Here is a 23,662-nt window from a genome sequence, read left to right on the forward strand (position 1 = left end):
CTACAGAATGGGTCCAAGTCTGCCCCACATGTCTCTCATCTTTCTTGGACCACAACTATTTAGGCATGATATTCTCGGAGCAAAAGGTAGGAGTTCCTATTTGCAAGTATACTGCTCTTCTTATGGTCTTTATCTTGACCAAGTCATCAGACAACACTAAATTCTCCAAAAAGAAGCAGGGATGTATACTTCACCTAACACAAGCCAGAGCAAGGGCTTGCAGATACAATGCTATTTGAAGGAGTGAAAACTTTAGACCAATAAATCAATGTAATATACCAACTATTATATAAAAGTAGACAGAGACCTGATGTATCTATATTATTAGACCTCAGTGTGCATGGTCTGATGAAATAAAATTCTGGTGGTGCCCTTAATACGGCAAATATGAGCGATCAATATTGGATATGAAGACTGAAGACTGTGGTAAATCACTTTACCTTCTGGACATTAAGGTCTAAGAACTCAGATGGTAGAACTGAAACTCTACAAAGCCCAGGCATCTCAAAATCCTGACACAGCAATAACCACAGAACTTGAGGAGTCACTTTGTCTCCAAAGATGTGGGCAGAAGCCACCTTTTTGCAATTTCTCTAATGGAATTACAATTAACCACAAGCTTGTTGTGGAATAAGGCTCCACTGGGTATTACAAGTTTGGCTTAATGAATACAATTCGATAGTGTACAGCATAGTCTCGTCGTCTCTCTGGCAAGGTATTTAAATGGTGATTTCACGAAATATTACTTTTGACCAAATCACATCGGACATGTCGTTATTTTATAGTTTGTCTTTCTCTAAATAGATTAAAATTTATTGAAGATCACTTTTTCAGCCAAATGTGCTATAGAGTTTTGATAAAGCCTTTTTATTATTTGACAATCTGCCCACTAAACCTAGCTTCCTCTGCAAAGAACCGTGTCCTGAAGAAGAAATTCATGTTTATCTTGATAAATCCAAAGGGAACACACTATGTTCTTGGTCCCAAATTGTAAGATGATTCCAGGTCAAACAAAGAATTGCCAGTGGAAACTCTGGATATTGGTATTTGAAGTGTTGTGAGGAAGCTGGAACTTTTTGCGAAATAAAAACATACAGTAATTTAAAATTACACACATTCACGAACAAACCTTTGCCAAACTGGCTGCTTAGAGACTGTTTTTTCCACCCAAATAGTTTAATGGCTTTTAAGTATTAGTTGAAAATATTTACCACCAAGTTCAAGGAATGTCCCAGAATTGATTAAATTGGGTTGGAAAACACTCTGAGTTTTTTTTTAAAAATGATTCATTATGAGGAAAAAATAATGTTTTCTTGTCAGTAACAATAAAATCTGAGACAAGCTGTGGCTTCTTTTCAGTTGCCTAAAAAATGTCATTGACCTGAGTAAAATTATAAATAATTTCTAAATTATGGACTAAGAAGAATTAATAAATGAGAGAGATTTAGGGCTTTAGCTATAAAAGATGAGAAGAATTAAGAGACCCAACTCGAGAAGTTGTGAAAAAGTGCTGAAACTTCAAATCCCTCAAAATATTTATTGAACAGAAGAGATTAACTAGCAACAAATTGAAAAAAAAAAAAATCCCTTGGCTTAAACCACTAAATAGAAGAGGCGGCATAAAATATGCAGAACCTGACCATTCTCTTTGTTTAAAAACAATAACATAATTTTTAAAAAAATCCTCGAAGCTAGCTCTCTTGATTTTCAACTGAAATAGCTCAACACCGGCTGGACTAGTAGATCTAATTATGTGCTGTAACATAGGCCACTTGGTGTACAGCTCTTTTTTTTTTTTTTTTTTTTTTTTTGCTAAAAAACTCCCCAGCCCCCTCAAGAATGTTTTTCATTAGAGTTAGCAAATAAAGAAATTTTGGTTCTTTATTTTATGACCACTGGCATCGGTGGTTACAATTTAAATAACTACCGTATCTTAGCAACTCTAATCTTAACAAAATAAATACAGCAAGGAGCAAACAGGCTCCATGCCACACTAGTGTCTCATCAACATCCAAAAAAGGGAAAGGGGGAAATAAACCGAGGATGACTCTCATCGCGCTGGTACTCTGGGCTTGGCAGCTTTCCCTATGGCCAAAAACATTACATTTCTTTCCATTTTCACAGCAGGGGCACCTGCAATGATATATTTTAGGAAAAGATTTACTTAGACTTACAGGGGTAAGCACAAAAGAGGTAGAAAAAAGGATGATTAACCAAAATAGGAAGATGAGGGGGAAAATTGAAACTTAATTCATTTCTTCTCCCTTTTCTTCTGGGACATGGTTGTCACAGCAATGATAGCATCTAGTAGTTGTCTCCTACAATGCCTCTAAACCAATGCTCATACTTGGACAGCATGATAAGTTCCTTCCCTTAGACACTAAAGCCTCAAGTAGCAACAAATTATGACTAAAATAAGAAAGAAGGCATTCAATAAATCTTGAGAGACTGAATGAACGAATCCAGTTCTGTCCTTTCAAACTGGTTAGGAAACATCAGAGACACGAAGCTCTTGAAACCACTTCCTACTCCTGGATAGATTACTTAAGTGTGCCTGGTGTAGAATTAAATCCTTATTATCTTGGTCCAAACACACACATCAGCGTGAAGTCAACCTGATGCTATGCATTTTAAAGGGAAGAACAGGAACTTTGTGCTTTGATGGGCTTGAAGAATGGACTTCCACACCATGATTTCCTAGTTCTGTGAACTTATAACAGTACATTTAATATTTCAGAGAGTCAATTTCTTCATAGCCAAATGCGATAAAACTCCATAGGAAAGGAAGATGGCTGTAATCCTGCCCACTGGAACAATGAACGTAAAGCTACCTAGTCCATTTCCTTATAAGTTGATCTATCACCAAAAAAGCTAATTCACTTTCCTTCCCTTGATTTCCTTTCATTGGAGTCATACAGGCCACCATCAGCAAACACATCACATATGGTGGCCACTCAATACAATCCTGTTTTATATTAACCAGGTTTATCACCACTCTCCAGAATGTTCAGCTGTTGAATTCTTTGGTTCATTAACTTTTGAATTTGTTATATCCTGTCCATCTCTAATTACAAATTGACACTTTGTTTAAGCTTTCATTACCTCTTGCTTGGACTATTGATTGTAAGAGTCCAAACATTGCTCTTCTAACCTAATCTTGCTCCTTCCAATCTGCTGCTAGCATTCTCTTTCTAAATTTGACCCTCTATTTTCCTACTTTAAATTCTCCTTATGATGCTTAAGGTCTCCAAGTTCTGAGTTATCCATATTTCTCAAGTCCTATTTCCTGGAATTCTTTCTACCCTGAACCTTACTCTCCAGTCAAATGATTTTGCTTCTAATGCAGCTTCATGACTCAACACTCTGGTAATTGCTGTACCCTCTACATAAACTGCGATTTGTTTTTTATTTTTATTTTTTTTTACTTTTTTTTGGCCAGTTGATAAATTCTTTCTGAACCAAACTCAAGCATTACCTCCCCAGTGAGGACACTTCTGGAATTGCATTATAAGGTTGATAACATTCTACTTGAACTTTGTCTTCACAATATCCTATGTCTTTATAGCACTTTGTTACATTTACTTCTTTGTGTGTCTCTCTCGTTAGACCATGAGTCAAAAAGTTCTGCAGTCATGGGGCACCCAGCTGCCTCAATTGGTAGAGCATGTGACTCTTTATCTTGGAGTTGTGAGTTTGAGCCCCATGTTGGGTGTAGAGGTTACTTAAAAAATAAATAAAAATCAAAATTAAGAAAAATAATGACAGAGTCCTGAAGTCAGAGATATGGTTTAGTACTCCCATTGCCCAGCAAAGTGCCTAAATATAGGAGATGCTTGATAACTGTTAGTCTATCTCTACTATTAGCCTCCCCCCTACCTTTTAAGTAATAAAAAGATGGTTGAATTGGCTTGTTTGGACTTTTATTTTGATCATATTAACTGAAATTCTACTTTATTAATGTAATGTCTAATGTAAAAAAAGGAATAAGCTTCTTTTCACCACACACACACACATACTCACAGATATTTATACTTTAAAAAACAAAAATGTGATGTTATTTTTGTGCTTGATGAACACTTCTGGTTTCTGCTTTCTTGATAACCAAAATCCTATTCTGTGTGTTTGTAACCTTGAGTCTTCTTTAAGGTTCTATCACACTCTGCTTCTTGTTACACTCACTCCACACCTCTCTCACTTTATATTTCCTTGGGAAATGTCCATAGCATGTATACAATAAAACCAAAATCAATAATAACAAGGAGGAGGAGGATGAAACGACTTCTGTTTGCTATTAAAGCATCATAGAATTCCAAGTTTCAAAAGAGATGTAATTTTATATATCACAATTTTAATACAATGGAGCTGCAGGTTGGGTCTGTGTTTCAAAAGTTGGCTCAGTACCTAAGATAAAAATTTTGTACATTTTAAGTCCTGTAAGAAAATTCTTAACTTCTTCAGATAGTAGATAATATACATTACATAATAAAGAATACATATGAAGTGCTCAAGAGTATAAATCAATTTCTCAAGTTTAATGTTTCTGTAATATACCTTTCCTGGTGGGGTTAAAAAAAGTCTTCACTAATTCTCCCCATCTCCAGGAGAATGATCCTTAACCATCCAGATTTAATCTAAGAAATACTGCCAGAGAAATACTGCCTATACCTCACCACTAAAATGATATGACATTTCACCTTGTGTATGCTGAAGAATATTTCAAAATAGAAATTAAAACATAGAAAATTATCATTATGTGTGAAAAAGGAGGAAAAGGAGACAAGGTTAGAAGAAAGGAGGGAAAATAAATTCAATGGTCAGAGAATAAATTCACTGAGGCAATATGGCTTGAGCTCCTACCATCTGCTTGGCACCATACCTGGTTCTCAGGCAAATAAATTTAAAAAAAAATTCTTTATCCTTCATGGGCAGTCAGGGAGACAGGTACCCACCAATTATTATGATATAACTTAAGCATTATATTGTTTGAGAATATTCTCCCCAGGACCTATCCTCACAAGCTTTTAGCCCAGTCATGTCTAAGTCTAATATCATGAATTACTATTCTGTAAGGAAGAAAAGAGTTTTATAAAATTTTAAGTTGGTAAGTTTATTTAAGAACAACAAAAAGATCAAACGCTGTTTTTTTTTTTTCCTCTAAAAACTTTCTTTACCCCAACTGTAAACTGCTTTCTAAACAGTACACAAAGCCTTGCTTTTATAGTTAGGATTGCCAGACTAAATAGAGAATGCCTCATTAAATTTAAATTTCAGATAAATAACACATCATTTTTTAATATTAAGTATGTTCTACATATTGCATGGGACATACTTCTACTAAAACTTATGGATTGTTTATCTGAAATTCAAAGTTAACTGAGCATTTTATATTTTTATTTGCTAAACCTGGCAACCCTATTTTTAGGGGTGCCTGTCCAATCTTTAGACTCTTCACTCTGAGTTTACTGTGTATAGTTTTAATGGATACAACGGATCCCACAGTGACTGAGATACAAAGCAGGCTACTCGACCTTGTGTTTACAACAGCACTGTTTTTCAAGTATGCAGACTCAGACAACTATGTTCCCAGCTTACTTTCCTAGACTGCTTCTGGTTTATCACACAGGTAACGAAGTGTGACCTTTATCCTTTTTTTCCTCCTGAAGAAAATAGAAATTTTCTAAAGGAGGAAAATTTTCAAAAATTAAAAACGACTATGAACTATTCTAGAATCCTAAGGCTGTCAATACTTTATGCTTTTAAATAGTTGCCATGGTTCACCCCAGAAGCATCTGCATACTTCTGTGGGTTTTTTCATGGTGTGTAGTGAACTTTGATATCTTCGGGGAATAAAAGAACTCTCTGTCTATCTACACATATATATTTAACAATGCAAGTTATTGTTATATAAATGTAGGCTGTTGTCAATTTCAGTTCCCTGCCATATCAAAAGAACAAAGCAGGCAGGAAGAGCAAGAGGATGATCTAATATGCCTACGCTAATAACAAAGCCAGGGTCCTAAATTGGCAATGGCAGCCCTCTCCGTGGAGATTGTTTTTAACACCAGCAGCAGACATTTAAAAAAATCGGAGGGTGACAGGAAGAGTACATTTTAAATTGTCAACCTTCATGATGTCCTTTTGAAGAATAGCAATTTCATAACTCAGGGAGCTTTATTTTGCATTTGAAAAATATATATATATATAAAGCAGTTTGCAGTGTTATGCAAGACTCCATATTCAGAATTCTTTGTAGAAATCAAAGTTACTTATTCTCTACTGTAATCGTTTGTCCTTTTATTACCCGATTGTTAGTTAAGGTTGAAATCAATATTGAGTATTAGTACAGAACGAAAACTGTTTTCTATTTCAGTTACTAACAAATTCACTTAAAGAGGCTGCCAACCATATGGTATTTCTTAAGCATAGTTGAGGTCCAGTTTGTAATTTCCTAAAGGTCACCCACCTTTCTTCTTCTCCATGGCATTAAAAGAGTCTGCTAATAATATTGTAATATTTTGTTCAAGTTTTAAGTTGCTTCCTCTTAAGCGGTGAGAGGAAAATGTTATGCAAAAGTAATTTTATGTCACCAAAATGTCATTTGGTCTTTTTTTTTTTCCTAATTCTCTTCTTCTTTTGAAATAATTTTAGAAAAAAAAAAAACTCTTATAAAAATACAGACCTAATGCCAAGAGAAACGCATTGCAAGTACCCTAAATAGTTAATGTATTTTCTAAATGAATGATTTAAAATAGCTATTAAAGGAGAGGAAATGAGCTTAGGTTTCTAGTAATGACTTCTCCTCTTCAAAATGAAATCTGTAAATCCCTGATTGCAATTCCAAATCCCCAAAGGACCAGCAGTTCTGGGACCAGGGCTCACTGGCTTTATGTCTAATAGCACCAGATAAGTAGCATGATTTTTATATATGTAATTTGGGAGAATATTCGGAATTTATAGACCTGGAGACAATTTATGAATGAATTTCTTTTTTAAAGTACATTATTCTAAAAATCAACTTTTCTACCCAAATGGTAAGCAGAGCACATAGGAATGTGAGAGGCATGGATATATACGTACAGAGACATATGTATGTGTATTTATATATGCATGCACACACATGCACAAAATATAAGTAGCATCTTATTCATAAGAGCATAATGATTCAGGCTGTGATTGTTAATAAAAATGCATTTCTAACCATCAACTTTGAGTCTATTATTCTAAGTTAATTGCATTTGCCCTAAAGAGACTTGCAGCTGGCTGCCAGCCTGTTTGTGTCAGTTTCATTTTATTCATCAGTCAATCTTGTCTTTTTACATCCCATATATTGATCAAATAGGTTTGTTAGCATACCTCGCCAGCTTTCACAGCATTTAAAAAAATAAAGAATCATCTTGATATGACTATCAGATGAGTTTGATTACTTCATTCGTTTCCATGTTATCTTAATTGCTATTTCAGGAGCACATAGATGCCCTTTTGACAGGCCCATGAGATTGCCATGAAATTTAACAGCTGTAACACTCAAGGAGGCACTGAGAAAAAGTTAAATGAAAGTTGAGTGTGTAAGTCGACACTGCAGTGGTCAGTGGCATCCCAGCTTTTCAGGGGGAACAGAAGGTGCTAAACGTTAATTCTCTACTGGAGTGCATCACAGAGTAGAAAGCATCTTGTTAAAATTCGTCCTCCAAAGAGGTGTATTATTAGGTGGTGAAGTGGATTAAAGAAATAAATGGGCACCATGTTCCCATTTGAGCCAAAGAAAACCAGGGGGGGAAACCGAAGAGCAGGGAGGTTAGGGTAGAAAAGTAGTTAAGGTGGAAAATCTGAGAAGAATTAGAATCTTCCTTATGTGAGTCAAGTAGCACAGAGGAGAGATAAAAGGCATCACGGGGTGAGGAGATAATTAGCAGATCAGAAGCAAAGCAGTTAAAAGGTGACCCTTACCTCCTCTGTTACTCGGTCTAAGAAACTATAGACAATTATTACAGTATTTTCTCCAGGGATGTGTGATACAGTTCCTCCACATATCCTCCAAGATACAAAGCTCTCTCAGCATTGTCATTGCATTGCTTGAGTTCAGTGCTTTTTATGGAAATTCCTTTACATCATGCCAGCCTTGTCTTTCAACCTTGCTTTAGATCAATGATTCTCCAATGGGGTGATTTCACCCCCCACCCCGGGGACATTAGGAATACTTGGAGACACTGGGGGAAGGTGTTCCTGGGCTCTGGTAGGTAGAGGCCAGCGCTCCACAGCCCACAGAGCACAGGGCAGTCTCCCACAACAAAGAATTATCCAGCATCAAGTGACAATAGCGCTGAAGTTAAGAAACCCTGCTTTAGAGGGATGACTGAAATGCACTTAAAGCTAAAAAACAAAACTACATCACAGTTCAGCAGCGGTGCAGTGAGTAGGATTTAAGCAACTCTGAGACGCAGAGCTCAGTACAGCCGCTGCACAGAAAATTTCACACTTGCCTATTAAATAACACAATTCATTACCTAGACCCCAGGAATAGTGGAGCAAAATACAACCCCGATTTTGAGGAGAACAAAGAAAAATGAAAATCGTTGCTTGATAGGAGACATTTCAAAGACCTCCAAGACAAACCAACTGAAAAATCCCCAATAAAAAGACTCAGCAAGAAAATTGTGTCACAGCCCCTAATCCTCAACGGCCCTTAACAAGATGCTCATGAGCCAAAGACTCGTGTCTGCAGAAGACAAAAGACATAGAAAGCAATGTAGTCTGGAGAAGGATTGTCATTAAGAGGCAGGAGAAAGATAAAACAGATTCCTCAACCTTACAATTAGAACTCCTAAAAATAATAACCACAAACGTGCTAAAAACCATGTCACGATAACTGTTTTATCTTTCTGCTCCCGGGCAAATTAATATTGAGGTGAGGCCCGGGGCAAGGTTTTTAAAACCTTTATTTTTGATGGATGCTTTTTACCCCACCTGACTAGACACCCCAGCCACCAAACCACTCCCTGGCACAGATGGCCAAGACATTTGCTTTTTCAAATACTCCATATTTCCACAGCCACCCACCAGACAAAAATTAGATTACCAATGCTTGTGTAAACTTTCCAAGCTCTGACACAATAAGATTCCAGGAAATGTACATGCACAGCTAAAAGCAGCATTATACATAATGCACTGTAATTCCAACAGACAAGTTGCTATCTTCGATAGATATACACATTTTCCATGCCAAACACATGAACGTCAATACATTTTTCTCAAGTTAAAATGGAAACCATTTAACAGATATAATGGGCACAATGAATTTCATTTTGCATTACTAATGCACCAGCAGTGAAGGAGGGAAGCTCTGACAAGGATTGCAATGAGACCAAGAAAAACAGGAAACAACTTAGAAGCTGTCGTTGCTGTCCAAGTTATTGCCCCAAAGCGTGGTCATGGAACCCAAGGGATACTGAAATTTCATATCCTCAAAACTCTAATTCCACATAAACAAATTTTCTGTTTATGGGGGGGGGGGTAAAACGTAGACATTGATACAAAAAGAGCAAGAGAGTGTCCCCAGGTATTTTTCCCACCGTTCCTGAAGAGATGTTACCTTCTCTTCAGGGGTATAAAGGAGAAACATCGCCCTCAACACTCTTTCTTCATCACTGTTAGAAAAATGGCCAAAACAAGAATACACATCATTGGCTCTTACCCTTCTTTCAAGTCTTACCGGCATCTTACCTTAGTCAGTCACTGCACACTGAAGGATTTTTTTTTTTTTTTGGTGCCATCTACTCGATTTAGGTAATAAAGCTCTAAAGCCCTTAATAAATGTTACCATGCAGTTTAGAATGAAGGTTTTGAGCACCAGGTTATTGGAATCAAGCAAACTTCAGTTCCAAGCCCATTGCCACTACTTATGAACTGAGTAAGCTGGGGCAAATGACTTTGGCAAAATTTCAGTTTTTCCATCTGTAAAATGGGTACGTGCTCCCCACGTTGACAGTTTTTAGGAAGGATTAAATGGGGTCATGTGCATAAAGCATTTGGTATCTTACTGTCCAGCAGCAGCAGGGAAGTGATTAAATATCCTGGTCCTTCCTGGGTTCAAACCCCAGCCACCACAGCTTCCTGGCTCTGGGAACTTCGATATGTTAGCCCCACTAAATCTCAATTTCCTCATCTCTGAAATGAGGACGATAATAATAATAATTACTTAGAGGATTGCTATAGGGACTGAAATAATAAATATAAAGGGCTTTGTAATCCCTAATACATTTCGTCATATTCATTCTTTCTATCATATTTACAAAGGGGATATAAACCTCTTTCATATTAGGCTCTGCAATAATGGGGGGAAGTATCTCACAATGCAAATGTACATACAGAGAAAGACCTGGAAAGAAACCAATTAGATGAAGAGCATGAGCCTTTCTTCATTATATTTATCATGCGTTCCAGCAGTGATTTGCCTTGCTTGGATTTTATTTTTGCCTTCAGAAAACAAAAACACATCTCTCCGCAGTCAAGTTTTAAAAGTGGAATATGACAGTATTCAGGAAGATCAGACCGAGCAATATTTCCAAAACACCCCCACTCCCAGCAACTGAGGACTTTTTCCGCTAATGTGCCAAGTGGTACCTCACCTAATGACAGCAGCCAATGCCCGGACAGTCAGTCCCGTGGCTAAAAACGTTAGGACAGCAAATTGGTTTCGAAGTGTAAAAAATGGCGGACACACACAAAAATGAAGAACATCTTTGGCTGTGAAAGGTCAAGATGAGTTAGCAAGCTATTAACTTGGCTCATTTTTCAAACTTTTATGAGAAATACTCAGTGTTTCCAAACTGCTTATCAAGATCCTAATTCTGTCATCTTCCAGGCCTATATTACTGAAATTTTTAGAACACCACTTAATATCTTAATTGTTAAATTACAGTGAGGCGCCCTGGAGGATGAAAATAACTCAAACTTCTAGCTTATTTCCATCTTCCCATGCAGAATAAACTTTTCAAAATGAGGGGCTTGTGAGGTGCACCATGTTTAGCCAGATGAAAGATAAACCAGATTGGTATGACAGTCAGCAATAGAAAGACAAACAAATTAAGTACTTATAATTAAAGCTTGAGGAATGAAAGAATTCACACTTTCTTCGAGCTATTATTTCAGACAGTCTGGTGTCAGAATTAAAAGCCAACCAGTGCATCTGTTTATATTGCCAAGGATTTTCACAGTAAGAAGGGCTAGGAAACACATATTTTTTAATTAGGGTCCAAATTCCAAAGAACACCAAAAAAATAGTATGTCAAAAATATATGTTCTTGTGATTTGTATTGTTCAATGTCTAAACAAAGACAAAAAATTATGTTCCTTCCTTCTCCTTCACAAACACAAGTGAAAGAATAAAAAAAAAAAAGTAATTCTGTTGCTTTGGCCACAGACTCCTTTTTCTGTTATCCTGCTTGCTTCTGGCTTAGCTACTGCTTTTCTTTCCCAGGATGAAATAATATAGGAAAAGCCGATTAAGGAAGGCTTCATTCACACAGAAGGTTCACCAGGATGGCTACGTTACCAAGCCTTAAAAGCTGAATTACAATGGCCACTTAAAATGACCATTTTACACTTTAAAGTAGGTCTTTTATTTTAAAAAATTGAGTTAGCTCTTGACTTACATTGAGCTTTGAATTAAAATAAAGTCCTCTTTAAAATCTGTGCTGATGCATAGCACACTGTAGTACTCAAATCTATCACTAACCTCTTTTTACCTCTCACCCGCAAAATTGGCAGGATTTCAAATATCACTCTTTTGGTCAACTGGGGGGAAAATCAAAATAAAAAGTAGTGTTCTGTACACAAAAGTGAATAGACTTCATTCCCTCATCTATTTATTCAACAAATACTTATTGATCATCTACTATTTGCCATACCCCGGGCTCACTGTTGGGAAACACCAAGTTGAACATAGACATTAAGGCATCTAGCAAATCATCGACTGACCCGATCTCTAGTGGGAGAAGTACAGCATTCTAGGGAGGCATTTACCAGTAGAAAGTTGCTGACATAGACTTGAGAGATGATTGGCCCTTATCTTTTACTTGACGGAAGAGGAAACCAAGATTTAGAAAGATTGAACCACATAATCACAGTGCCCTGTAGTGGAAAAATCACAGGACTAGAATTCATGTCCCCAATTTCAAATCTTGTACTCTTTCTAGAGCTATATACTTCACCCCCTAAAATGACTGCTATTTCCCCAAAACAATAATACGAAGCCATGAATGTCAAGACAGTTGACTAAAAGTTGGAAATGTGCTTTAAGAACAGAGAACAGAGTCAACATCCATCATAATTTTATGGCCTTCTCGATGGTGGAAAAGGACAGTTAGGGGTCAGACCCAACTGGATTCTAATCTTAAATCTATTAAACTTAACCAGCGAGGGGACACTGGGCAAGACTGGAACTCTGGAAATCATTTGGCTCTTTAAAAAATATTTTCGAATCAGGATAACAATGTTTACATGAAAGGCGTAAATTTCATGAAATAGTGGAATTGAGTAGGTAGTCAAGATACATAAGTTTCCGTCCCCTCTTCTCACTGTTGTAAATTGAATAAAACTGATAAAAGACCAGGTCAGCAGAAACCACATTTCAGTTTCTTGATTTCTAACCAGTCATTTTAGCATAAGATCCAGCCTCCAATTTTAAGCCATTTTTGTAGATCATTTTTGGCATACCTTCACAAAATTAAACATTTCCATTCTGTGAACATTTTGGGAGTTAGAAAGCAGAGACTAAACAATTAAATTTAGAGAATTTCATCACCATACATCCTCTAAAAAGAGATGGGAAGAAAATAGAGTCAGAAAAAATATTTAAAATTAATTAAACCTTCTATATCATTTTCTGAGTCTCTCTCCATTATAAGGCATACAAATTCAACTAGCTTAGGTAGAGAGAATTTGGAGACTCACTTAACTTATCCGGGATGTCCAGGAGTAGACCAGCTTCAGGAGTAAGTAAATCAAGAAATCCAAATGATGAATTAAGTGTCCTGTCTATACCTTTTTTTCCTCGGCCGTTTGGCCCTGATTTAGGCTTTCCTCTCAGACTTTTTACCCATGGCGGGAAAATGGGCTTCTGTCAGTCACGAGCCTACGTTATCTTTCCACCTCACTAAAGAGCAGAGAACCCTCTACTTCCGGCATGCTTATCTCAAGTCACAGGGGACATCCTCATTGGTACAACCTGACTCTCGTAACCATCCCACAACAAACTGCTGTGGCTGGTCAATGGAGAACGTGGGTTCCCGTGTCACTGTGCCCAGAGCAGAGTGGGCAAGGCCATTCCACTCAAGCTATACACAGTAGGTCATCCACCCAAAAGTGGGGTTCTCTTTGCTGAAAAAAAAGGGGGAAAGGATTTTGGAAACGCAAAAACAAAGCAAAACAACAACAAACAAAACAATGGATATCCATGGGAATAATCCTTTTTAATTTCTTTTCCTTTAGGATTATCCAGCTCCACTCAAAATCCTCTTGGAGATCCTGGTAGGTTCATCCCTATTTCTCTATAACAGCTTCCTATACTGACTGGTGGGCACTTTTGATACAACATAATAAGGGAAGAACTCCATCGTTGTCCACGTCCACAGTACAGCTGATAGAGCACTGGCATGCAAGTCATCAAATATCTGCATTAGTCGAGGCACGCTGAGATATGTTTTTGCCTTGAAGGTGCTTATAGCCTATCTCTGCATACATGTTGGTTCACAAAAAGTTAAGAATCATGTATTTGTTTATGCGATACGTGCATTCAGAATCTACCATACATAGGACACTATGTTGAGCCTTGTGGGAGTATAAAAACCTCAGTATCTGTCTTCAAAATTGGGGAATCTCTTAACGATGTCACTTTAAACTGGAGTTAGCGTAGAGGACTCCCTGTGTAAGTTCACGTCTGAACTGGGTTTTGGAGGATCAGTAGAAGTTTCACTGCAAGGCACAGCAAGAATAGCCTGCACAAAGAGGCCAACAGAGAACAGTGTGAAATGTGTTTCCTCATTCAGTTAAAAGGTTACGCATCTGAGAGGGATGGGAAATAAATAGCAAGGTAGCTTTTAAGGATTCATCAGTAAGATCTGTGTAAATAGGGTGCTTCTCTATGAGGCAATACTAGGCAGTAGGTCTCAAGCAAAAGGCAGATCTAATTGGGCACTTCTCCAAGACATATTAATAAGGGGAAAATTCCAACTTCACATTAATAAATACAGTAACGTGCACTTACATAAAATAAAAATCAAACATGCATGTGTTCAGTAATGTAGATAAAATGTCTGTAAAAGAGTTATCCCGAACTGATAATAGGAATCATCTCTGTAAAGAATAGTAAGAATGAAGCAAACATCAGTGGTGGAGTGGGGATTTTGCTTTTAATTTTACACTTCCGTGTTGCTTTTTTTAAAAATAATAAAACTGTATCTACTTGTTACTAGCATAATTAATATTGTTTCCATAAAAGAAAGTTTTCTATTAAAACAACAGTCAAATTGCTAGCAGGCTAAGGAGTCTGGTCTCTTAAAAATTAACAGTATTCTTGTTTTTGGTTTCAATGGGGCAGGTAGCTAATAACTTGAGGTACAAATTAGGATGAATAATATTTTGCAGGTAGAATTCTTTGGAGGTTATTACAAATACATGATACCTATATTTTATATGTGTATATGTATATATAAATTAAAGATACAGGTTAGGCATATATTTTTATATAGGAGGCTATCCTAAATGAACATGTATAATAAAGAAATAAATATATATAATTGTAAATATATAATGAATCTATATGAATGAATAATGAGAGAAGGAAAGAAGACTTGTTCTTTTCTACACATAGGGATTTAAGGTACCAAGAGATGTCCTGAGGATGTTCTTTTGGGTGTTATCTTAAAGATAGGAAATCTGGATCTGGGGTCATAATGAACTGAGTCTGATTTCAGTTTAGATTTGGTGGTGATCTACATGACGATGGTTGGAAAAAATGAATGAGGTCCAAAGGTCCTGAGGGATTACATGAGATCAGCAAGGGAAGGGTGAAGGAAACTGAAACCAACGCTTTGGGAAAGAACATCCATTAGGAGAAGGGGAACAATGCATTCGCTCACTCATTCACAACTAATAGTTTTCGAGGACCCCAAGCTCAACACTGCTGGTTTTGAGGACCAGAAAAATAGGAGGGAAAAAAAGGCATGGAGACTGTCCATGGGGAGCTTATAGCCACTGGAATGCAAATACTGACTAACATTAAAGGAGCACTTCCTGTCTTTACAAAGGCATTAATCATAACATCAACCTTTAGAACAACACTATTATCACCTCCTTACTATGGATGAAGAAACGGGCACTTTATCTTAAGTCTTAACAGCTATGAAATATCAGGGACTTGATCTGAACCCTAAACTTGTCCTCCACCACAACACATAAACAAGTGGAACACCGCTTCCAAAAAAGTGGTCCGTCAAGCATCATACGAGAAACATCAGAATAAGAGAAGAACCGGAATTCTGTTAAAGACAACAGGGATGGAGGCATGGGCCCGACTAACCATGTATCAAAGAGGAGGAAAACTGATTAAAGATCATTGATTTGGCGAGGAGAAAGTCATGTATTCACTTGTTTATACATTCAGCATGCAGCATCACATGAGCTTTGAAAGATGAGTTTCGTTTAAATGGGGATGGAAGTCAATTGTGAGGGATTAAGGAATGAGTGAATAATGAAGTAGGAGGTGTTAAGGACTTCTCTGAGGAAATGGTGGAAAAATTAATGCAAGAAGGATTTGGGGCTATGGTACATGTAAGCATACATGCAAAGGGAGGAAGGAGGCAGTAGGGTGAAACTCAAAATACAGAGTAAGGGGACAATGGTGGACAAAGATAAGTCTTGTGGATGGTGAGGACATGGGGATGCAATTCCCTGATACATGTGTTCCACTTTAAAAGGAAGAGGGCCTCTTCTCCTCTGATAGGGTATAGAAAATGTAGAGGAAGAGACAGATACTGCAGTTAAATACAATCATAGCAAACTGTACCAATAACATTGTATACTTCTGTGGGCGGATGGTTTCAATTTTTTAATATTTTTATTTTTTATTTTTTATTGAAGGATAAGTGCCATACGACACTGTATCAGTTTCAGATGTGCAACACAGTGATTCTATATTTATATCCATTACAAAAGGGTCACCAAGTAAGTCTAGTTACCATCTGTCAGCATACAAAACTGTTACAATATTTTTTACTATATTCCCTATGCTGTACATCTCATTCTCAGGTCTTACTTGTTTTATCACTGGAAAATTGTACCTCTTAACCCCTTTCACCGATTTTGTCCATCCTGTTACCTCCTCCCCTCTGGCATCAGTTTGTTCTCTGGATCCATGAACCTGTTTCTGTTTTTTGTTTGTTGGTTTGGTTTGTAAATTCCATATATAATTAAAATCATATGGTGGTTGTCTTTCTCTGACTTATTTCATATAACACAATGCCTTCTGGGTCCATCCATGTTGTTGCAAATGGCAAAATTTCATCTTTTTTATGACCGAGTAATATCCCAGTGTGTATGTATGTCTCCACGTGCGTATATACACCACATCTTCTGTATCCATTCATCTACTGATGGATATTTAGGTTGCTTCCACATCTTGGCTATTGTCAATAACGCTGTGATGAACACAGGGGAGCACATATATTTTCAAATTAGTGTTTTCATGTTCATTGGATAAATACATACAAAAGAAGTGCTGGATTGTATAACTGTTCTACTTTTAATTTTTTAAGGAACTTCCATACTGTTTTCCTGTGTGGCTGTACCAATTTATATTCTTAGCAGTACACAAGGGTTCCCTTTCCTCCACATCCTTGCCAACATTTATTATTTTGTGTTTTTTTGATACTAGCCATTCCGACAGGTGTGAAGTGGTATCTCGTTGCAGTTTTGCTCTGCATTTCCTTGATGGTTAGTGATGGTGAGCATCTTTTCAGGTGCCTATTGGCCATCTGTAAGTCTTCTTTGGAAAAATGTCTGTTCAGGTCCTCTGTCCATTTTTAAATTGGATTGTTTGTTCTTTTGATATTGAATTATAGGAGTTCTTTATATATTTTGGATGTTAACCCTTCGTTGGGCATATCATTTGCAAATGTCCCCTTCTATTCAGTAGGTTGCCTTTTCATTTTGTTAATGGCTTTCTTTGCTGTGCAAAAGCTTTTTACTTTGACATAGACCCACTGCTTTACTCTTGCTTTTCTTGTCCTTGCATTGGGAGACAGATCCAAAAAATGTCACCCAGATTGATGTCAAAGAGCTTACTGCCTATGTTTTTTTTCTAGGAAACTTCATAGGTCCAGGACTTACATGTGAATCTTTAATAGATTTTAGTTTATTTTTGTACATAAGATAAAAAAGCGGTTCAGTTTCACTCATTTGCATGTAGCTCTCCAGTTTTCCCAGTACCACATACTGAGGAAACTCTCTCTTCCCCCTTTGCCTCCTTTGTTGTAAATGAATTGATTATGTAAGTATGGGTTTATTTCTGGGCTCTCTTCTGTTCCATTGATCGATGTGTCCGTTTTCATGCCCACACCATAATACTGTTTTGATTATAATTGCTCTGTAGTACAGTTTGAAATGAAGGAGCATAATTCCCCAGCTTTGTTCTTTCTCAAGATTGCTTTGGCCATTTGGGGTCTCTTGTGATTCCATACAAATTTTAGGACTACTGGTTCTAGTTCTGTGAAAAAGAAATCAATATTTTGATAAGGATTGCATTGAATGTGTAGACTGTTTTGGATAGTACGGACATTTTACAATATTAATTCTTCCAATCCATGAGCATGGAATATCTTTCCATTTATTTGTGTCATCCTTAATTTCTTTCACCAATATCTTATAATTTTCATAGTATAGGTCTTTTACCTCCTTGGTTCAATTTATTCCTAGGTATTTAATTCTTTCTGATGTAATTATAAATGGAATTATTTTCTTAATTTATGATAGTTTGTTAATAGTGATAGAAACATAATAGATTTCTGTGTATTGATTTTATATTCTGCAACTTCACTGAATTTGTTAGTTCTAATGGTTTTTTGATGAGTTCTTTAGGGTTTTTTTTAATATCATATCATGTAATCTGCAAATTATGACAGTTTTACTTCTTTTCCAATCTGGATCTTTCATTTGTTTTTCTTTTCTAATTACCGTGATTAGGACTTCCAATACTATGCCAAATAGAAGTGGTGAGAGTGAGACTTTCTGTCCTGTTCCTGAACTCAGGAAAAGCTTTCAGCTTTTCACCATTGTGTGTAATGTTAGCTGCGGGTTTGTCTTATATGGCCTTTATTATGTTGAGGTACATTCTTCCTACATCCACTTTGCTGAGAATTTTTATCAAAAATTATGTTGAATTTTGCCAAATGCTTTTTTTGCATCTATTGAGATGATCATATGATTTTTACCCTTTGTCTTGTTAATGTGGTGTATCAGGTTGGTTGACTTGCAGATATTCAACCATCTTTGCATCCCTGAAATAAATACCACCTGATCATGGTGCATGATGTTTCCAATAAATTGTTCAATTTGGTATGCTAATATTTTATTGGGGATTTTTGCATCTGTACTCACCAGGAATATAGATCTATAGTTTTCTTTTCTTATAGCGCCCTGTCTGGTTTTGGTACTAGAGTAATGTTGACCTTGTAAAATAAGTTTGGAAGTGTTCCTTCCTCTTCAGTTTTTTGGAATGGTTTGAGAAGGATAGGTATTAACTCCTCTTCTTGAAATATTTGGTAGAATTCACCCATGAAGATTCTGGTTCTGAATCTTGTTAGGTGGTTTTTTTACTATTATTATTACTGATGTAATTCAAAGTTGTCCAGTTTGTTGTCATATGATTGTAGTAGTCTCATAATCATTCTTTTTATTTCTATTGTATCAGAAGTCTGTTCAGTTGTAACTTTTTCTTTTTCATTTCCAATTTTATTTATTTGGGTCCTCTTTATTTGTTCATGAGTCTGCCTAAAGGTTTATCAATTTTTTTTATCTTTTCAAAGAATCAGATTTAGTTTCATTGAGCTTTTCTACTGTTTTTTAGTTTCTATTTCATTTATTTCTTCTCTGATCTTTATTATTTCCTTCCTTCTACTAACTTTGGTATTTCTTCTTCTTTTTCTAGTTCCTTTAGGTAGAAGGTTAGATTGTTTGAGATTTTTCTTGTTTCTTAAGGTAGGCCTTTATTGCTATAAATTTCCCTCTAAGAACAGCTTTTGCTATATCCCATGGATTTTTGGAACATTGCGTTGTCACTTTCATTTGTCTCAAGGTTTTTTTTTTTTTATTTCCTCTTTGATTTCTTTGTTGATCCACTGATTGGTCTAACATGTGACCTATCCTGGAGAATGTTCCACATGCACTTGAAAAGAACGTGCATTTCAATGGTTTTGGATGAAACGAGCATTCTCTTTATATCTATTAAGTCCATCTGATCTACTGTGTCATTTAAGGCCAATATATCCTTATTACTTTTCTGTCTGATCCATCCATTCATGTAAGTGGGGCATTACAGTCCCTTATTAGTATTTTGTTATTGTCGGTTTCTCTCTTTTTGTCTATTGATATTTGCTTTATATTTAGGTGCTCCTATGTTGGGTGCATAAATATTTATCAGGGCTATATCCTTTTGTTGGATTGATCCCTTTAAGGGTACTCATTATGTAATGCCCTTTTTCATCTTTTGTTACAGCCTTTATTTTAAAGTCTTTTTTGTCTGATAAAAGTATTGCTATCCCAGCTTTCTTTTCATATCCATTTGCATGGAATATTTTCTCATGTCTTCACTTTCAGTCTGTGTGTGTCTTTCAATCTGAAGTGAGTTCCTTGTAAGCTTCATATAGATGAGTCTTGCTTCCGTTTTTTACCCATTCGGTCACTCTAGGTCTTTGATTAGAGCATTTAGTCTATTTACATTTAAAGTAAGTACTGATAGGTATGTCTTTATTGCCATTTTTCTCAACTGTTTTCTGGTTGTCCATGTAGTTCATTTCTGTTTCTTTGTTCTTCTTTTTTTTTTTTCCTTATGATTTGATAACTTTCTTTAATGTTATGTTTAGATTCCCTTCTCTTTATTGTTTTATGTATCTATTATAGGTGTGTTTTTGTGTGTGTGGTTACCATGAGATTTATATATAACAACCTATGTATATAACAATCTATTTTAACTTAGTGTTCACTTAAGTTTGAATACATTCTAAAAGCACTACATTTTTACTGCCTCCTCCCACATTTTATGTTTTTGATGTTATATGTTAAATCTTTTTATTTTGTGTATCCCTTAACTAATTATTGTAGATGTAGTTGATTTAAACCACCTTTGTCTTTTAACTGTTATACTAGCTGTAAAGTGGTTGATCCATTATCTTTACTGTAAGTTTGGCTTTACCAGTGTGATTGTTTTTCTTTCGTAAGTGTTCTTGTTACTAATCAGTGCTCTTTCTTTTCACTCAAAGAAGTGCCTTTAATATTTCTTATAAAAAAAGTTTAGTGGTGAAAAAATCCTTTAGCTTTTGCTTGTCTGGGAAACTCTTGACCTACACTTCAATTCTGAATTTTAAACTTACCGGATATGGTATTCTTGGTTGGAAGTTTTTTCCTTTCAGCACTTCGAATATACATGCCACACCCTTGTGGTCTGCAAAGTTCCCCTGCAAAATCAGCTGACGGTCTTATGGGGGTTCCCTTAAGTGTAACTAATTGCTTTTCTCTTGCCACTTTTATGATTCTCTCTTTAGCTTTAATTTTTGACATTTTAATTAGGACATGCCTGTATATGGATCTTTTGGGGCTCATCTTATTTGGGACTTCCTGTTCTTTCTGGATCTGGATGTCTGTTTCCTTTCTTGAGTTAGAGAAATTTTCAGCTATTATGTCTTCAAATAATTGTTCTGTCCCCGTCTCAATCTCTCTTTTTTCGTTCCGGGACCACTATAATGCAAACATTAGTGTGCTTAATGTTGTCCCACAGGTCCCTTAAACCATCCTCATTTTTAAAAATTCTTTTTTTCCTCTTTTCTGTTCTGTTTAGATGATTTCCACTACATTTCCTCCAGGTCACTGATCCATTCCTCTGAATCATCTAGTTTGGTGTTTATTCTATTTTATTTTATTTTATTTTATTTTATTTTATGTTATTTTATTTTATTTTATTTTTTATAATAATTTTTTATTATGTTATGTTAGTCACCGTACAGTATATCCTTAGTTTTTGATGTAGTGCTCCATGATTCATTATTTGCATATAACACCCAGTATTGCATGGTGCACTGGGTCTTACACGCAAATAGTTTGGTGTTTATTACCTCTAGTGTATTTTTCATTTCTGTTATTGTATTCCACAGCTCTGATTGGTACTCTCTTACATTTTCTATTTTTCGTTGAAGGTCTCACTGTGTTTATCCATTCTTCACCTGAGTTCAGTAAGCATTTTTAGGATCAATATTTTAAACTCTTCATTGGGTAGATTGCCCACCTTCATTTTGCTTAGCTCTTTTCCTGAGGTTTTGTCTTGTTTTTTCATTTGGGACATATTCCTCTGTTCTCTCATTTTGCCTAACTCTGTGTTTGTTTTTATGTATTAGGTAGTTTAGCTATATCTCCCAGTCTTGAAGGAGTGACCTTACGTAGGAGGTGTCCTGTGGAGCCCAGAAGCACAATCCCTGAGCCATCAGAACCAGGTGCTCCAGGGGTGTCCACTGTGTGGGTGGCATGTGCCCTCCTGTTGTGGCAAGACTGTGACTGTTGCAGGAACATTGGCCTTCTGTCTGCACGGCCTGGCCACAACTGCTGGGGGCACAGTGGTGAGGAGCATTATTATCCTATTAGCTGTGAGGACAGCTGAAGTGCAGTTTGCACAGGGCTCTCAGAAGGGCGTGGCCCCTGGCATTCACGGTTTAAAGAGAGGATTCAAAAATGGCACCCACTAGTGCCAGGATCAGCACAGCAGAACAAGATAGCAAAAATGGCTGCCTCCACATCTCAGTCCCTGAGGAGAGGCTCAGCTACCTCCTGCCTCTTCAGTAGGTGCACCAAGATTAGCAAGTGGGTCTCCTTCATCTATGGTCTATGGACTTTTCAATCTGGTGTTTTGTGCTGGTTTCCAGGGTGAGTGAGTCTTCACAAACCCTTTAAAAGCAGTTTTCCTTTACCCACAGTTCTATAGTTTTCCTGGGTGTATTCCCTATTGGTTTTCAAAGCCAGATGTTTTGGGGGCTCATCTCTCTTGGGTAGGATCTAACAGTTAGGGTGCCTGATGTGGAGCTCAAATCTCTTGCTCCCCAGGAAATCTTTGAGACCCCTCCTACCCATAGAAAACTGTTCTTGGGGTGTGGCTTTTCTTTTTTTTTCCCTGAGACCATGTCTCTGCCTCTTCTACCCATCTCAGTGCTGTCCCTTCTTGTGCAGGCTCTATTTGTCAAGCTCCTAAATCCCCTTCAGAGGGAATTATTCCATATGAGTCTGTAGATATGTTGTGTCCACAGAAAGAGCTGAGCTCAAGATCTTCCTATACTGCCATCTTGCACTCTCTCTATATGTCCACTTTTGAATAGTGGTTCTCAACCATGACTATACATTAGAACCATCTTGGCAGCTGTCACAAATTTTGATGTCCACAGTGCATTCCAGACCAATTAAATCAGAAAAATCTCGAGGTTTCTTCTGGCTGAGGATATCTGAGGCCAGTTTTAAAGAGAAGCTGGCAGGATTTAACTAGGTGAGAAGAGGGAGGCATTACATATGACAGTGGCTTGAGCAAAATTTTAAAAACTAGGAACCAATGAAGATATTAATTCATTTAAAACAAAGGAAGAAGAAGAAGTAGGGAAGACAGTAGAAACAGTAGTATGTGTGCAGATCACATAAAATCATTATAAATTTCTAAATTACTGCAAGGTAGACATAGATGCATCCCATTACTTATGATGATAAGCTGTATTAAGCACAGAGATCTTATCACTACTAGTCACTTTTGTATTTCCAAACCACTATCAGCATCCCTGGCATACAGTAGATGTTCAATAACCATCAGTTGAATAAATACATTGAATAAGTAAACAAATGTATAACTCAGACATCAGCCCAGGAATCTCTTCAAGGGTCTAGAATCCTTGAGAAAAGCAGAATTGCCTCCTACCCCATCCCAAATTGCTCATTGCAAGCACTTTTCCACACCTCACTCATCTATCTGGGTCCTCAGCTGGCTTTACTGGATATGATTTCAATCTCTTTGTTCTTCATGTCATCAACAATAGATTATATCTAATAGATTTGTACTAATGTATGACAAAAGTGAAAAAACAATGGGATGAGGGCTTTGTGATCAAAGTACTAGCTAGGAAGCAATTTTAGAACGATCTTAGATAGCCATGTTGTTAACGATGTCACTTGACCATCCTCTTTGGCCATTATGCCATTCTGAGATCTTGCCTCCTGCCATGTTACTACACTCCTATTTCTCTCAAACTTCACCAGTACCACCCAAACCACAAATTCCAGCTTTTTCTTCCATAGGGCAATTTAACTAGGAGTATCTCCTATACCAGGGCTTGGGGAAACTCAGTTTTAGTATCCAACTTTCTCAGAA

General features: G+C 36.7%; 1 protein-coding gene across 2 annotated transcripts in view; it reads left to right on the top strand.

Annotated features, from left to right (window-relative positions):
* MDFIC2 (MyoD family inhibitor domain containing 2) overlaps positions 1–23,662 on the top strand; it is a 103,598-nt gene that overhangs the window by 45,409 nt on the left and 34,527 nt on the right. Inside the window, exon 3 of one of the 2 annotated variants that reach the window (XM_087866640.1) lies at positions 13,489–13,527. The exons of the other annotated variant lie outside the window; for it this stretch is intronic. Coding sequence (XP_087722766.1) covers positions 13,489–13,527 — 39 coding nt within the window. The remainder of the gene's footprint in view (positions 1–13,488; positions 13,528–23,662) is intronic. 2 annotated transcript variants of the gene reach the window in all.

Source organism: Ursus americanus, chromosome 14 (genome assembly GCF_024610735.1).
Source record: "Ursus americanus isolate L20-20 chromosome 14, mUrsAme1.1.p, whole genome shotgun sequence".
NCBI classification, from domain to species: Eukaryota; Metazoa; Chordata; class Mammalia; order Carnivora; family Ursidae; genus Ursus; species Ursus americanus.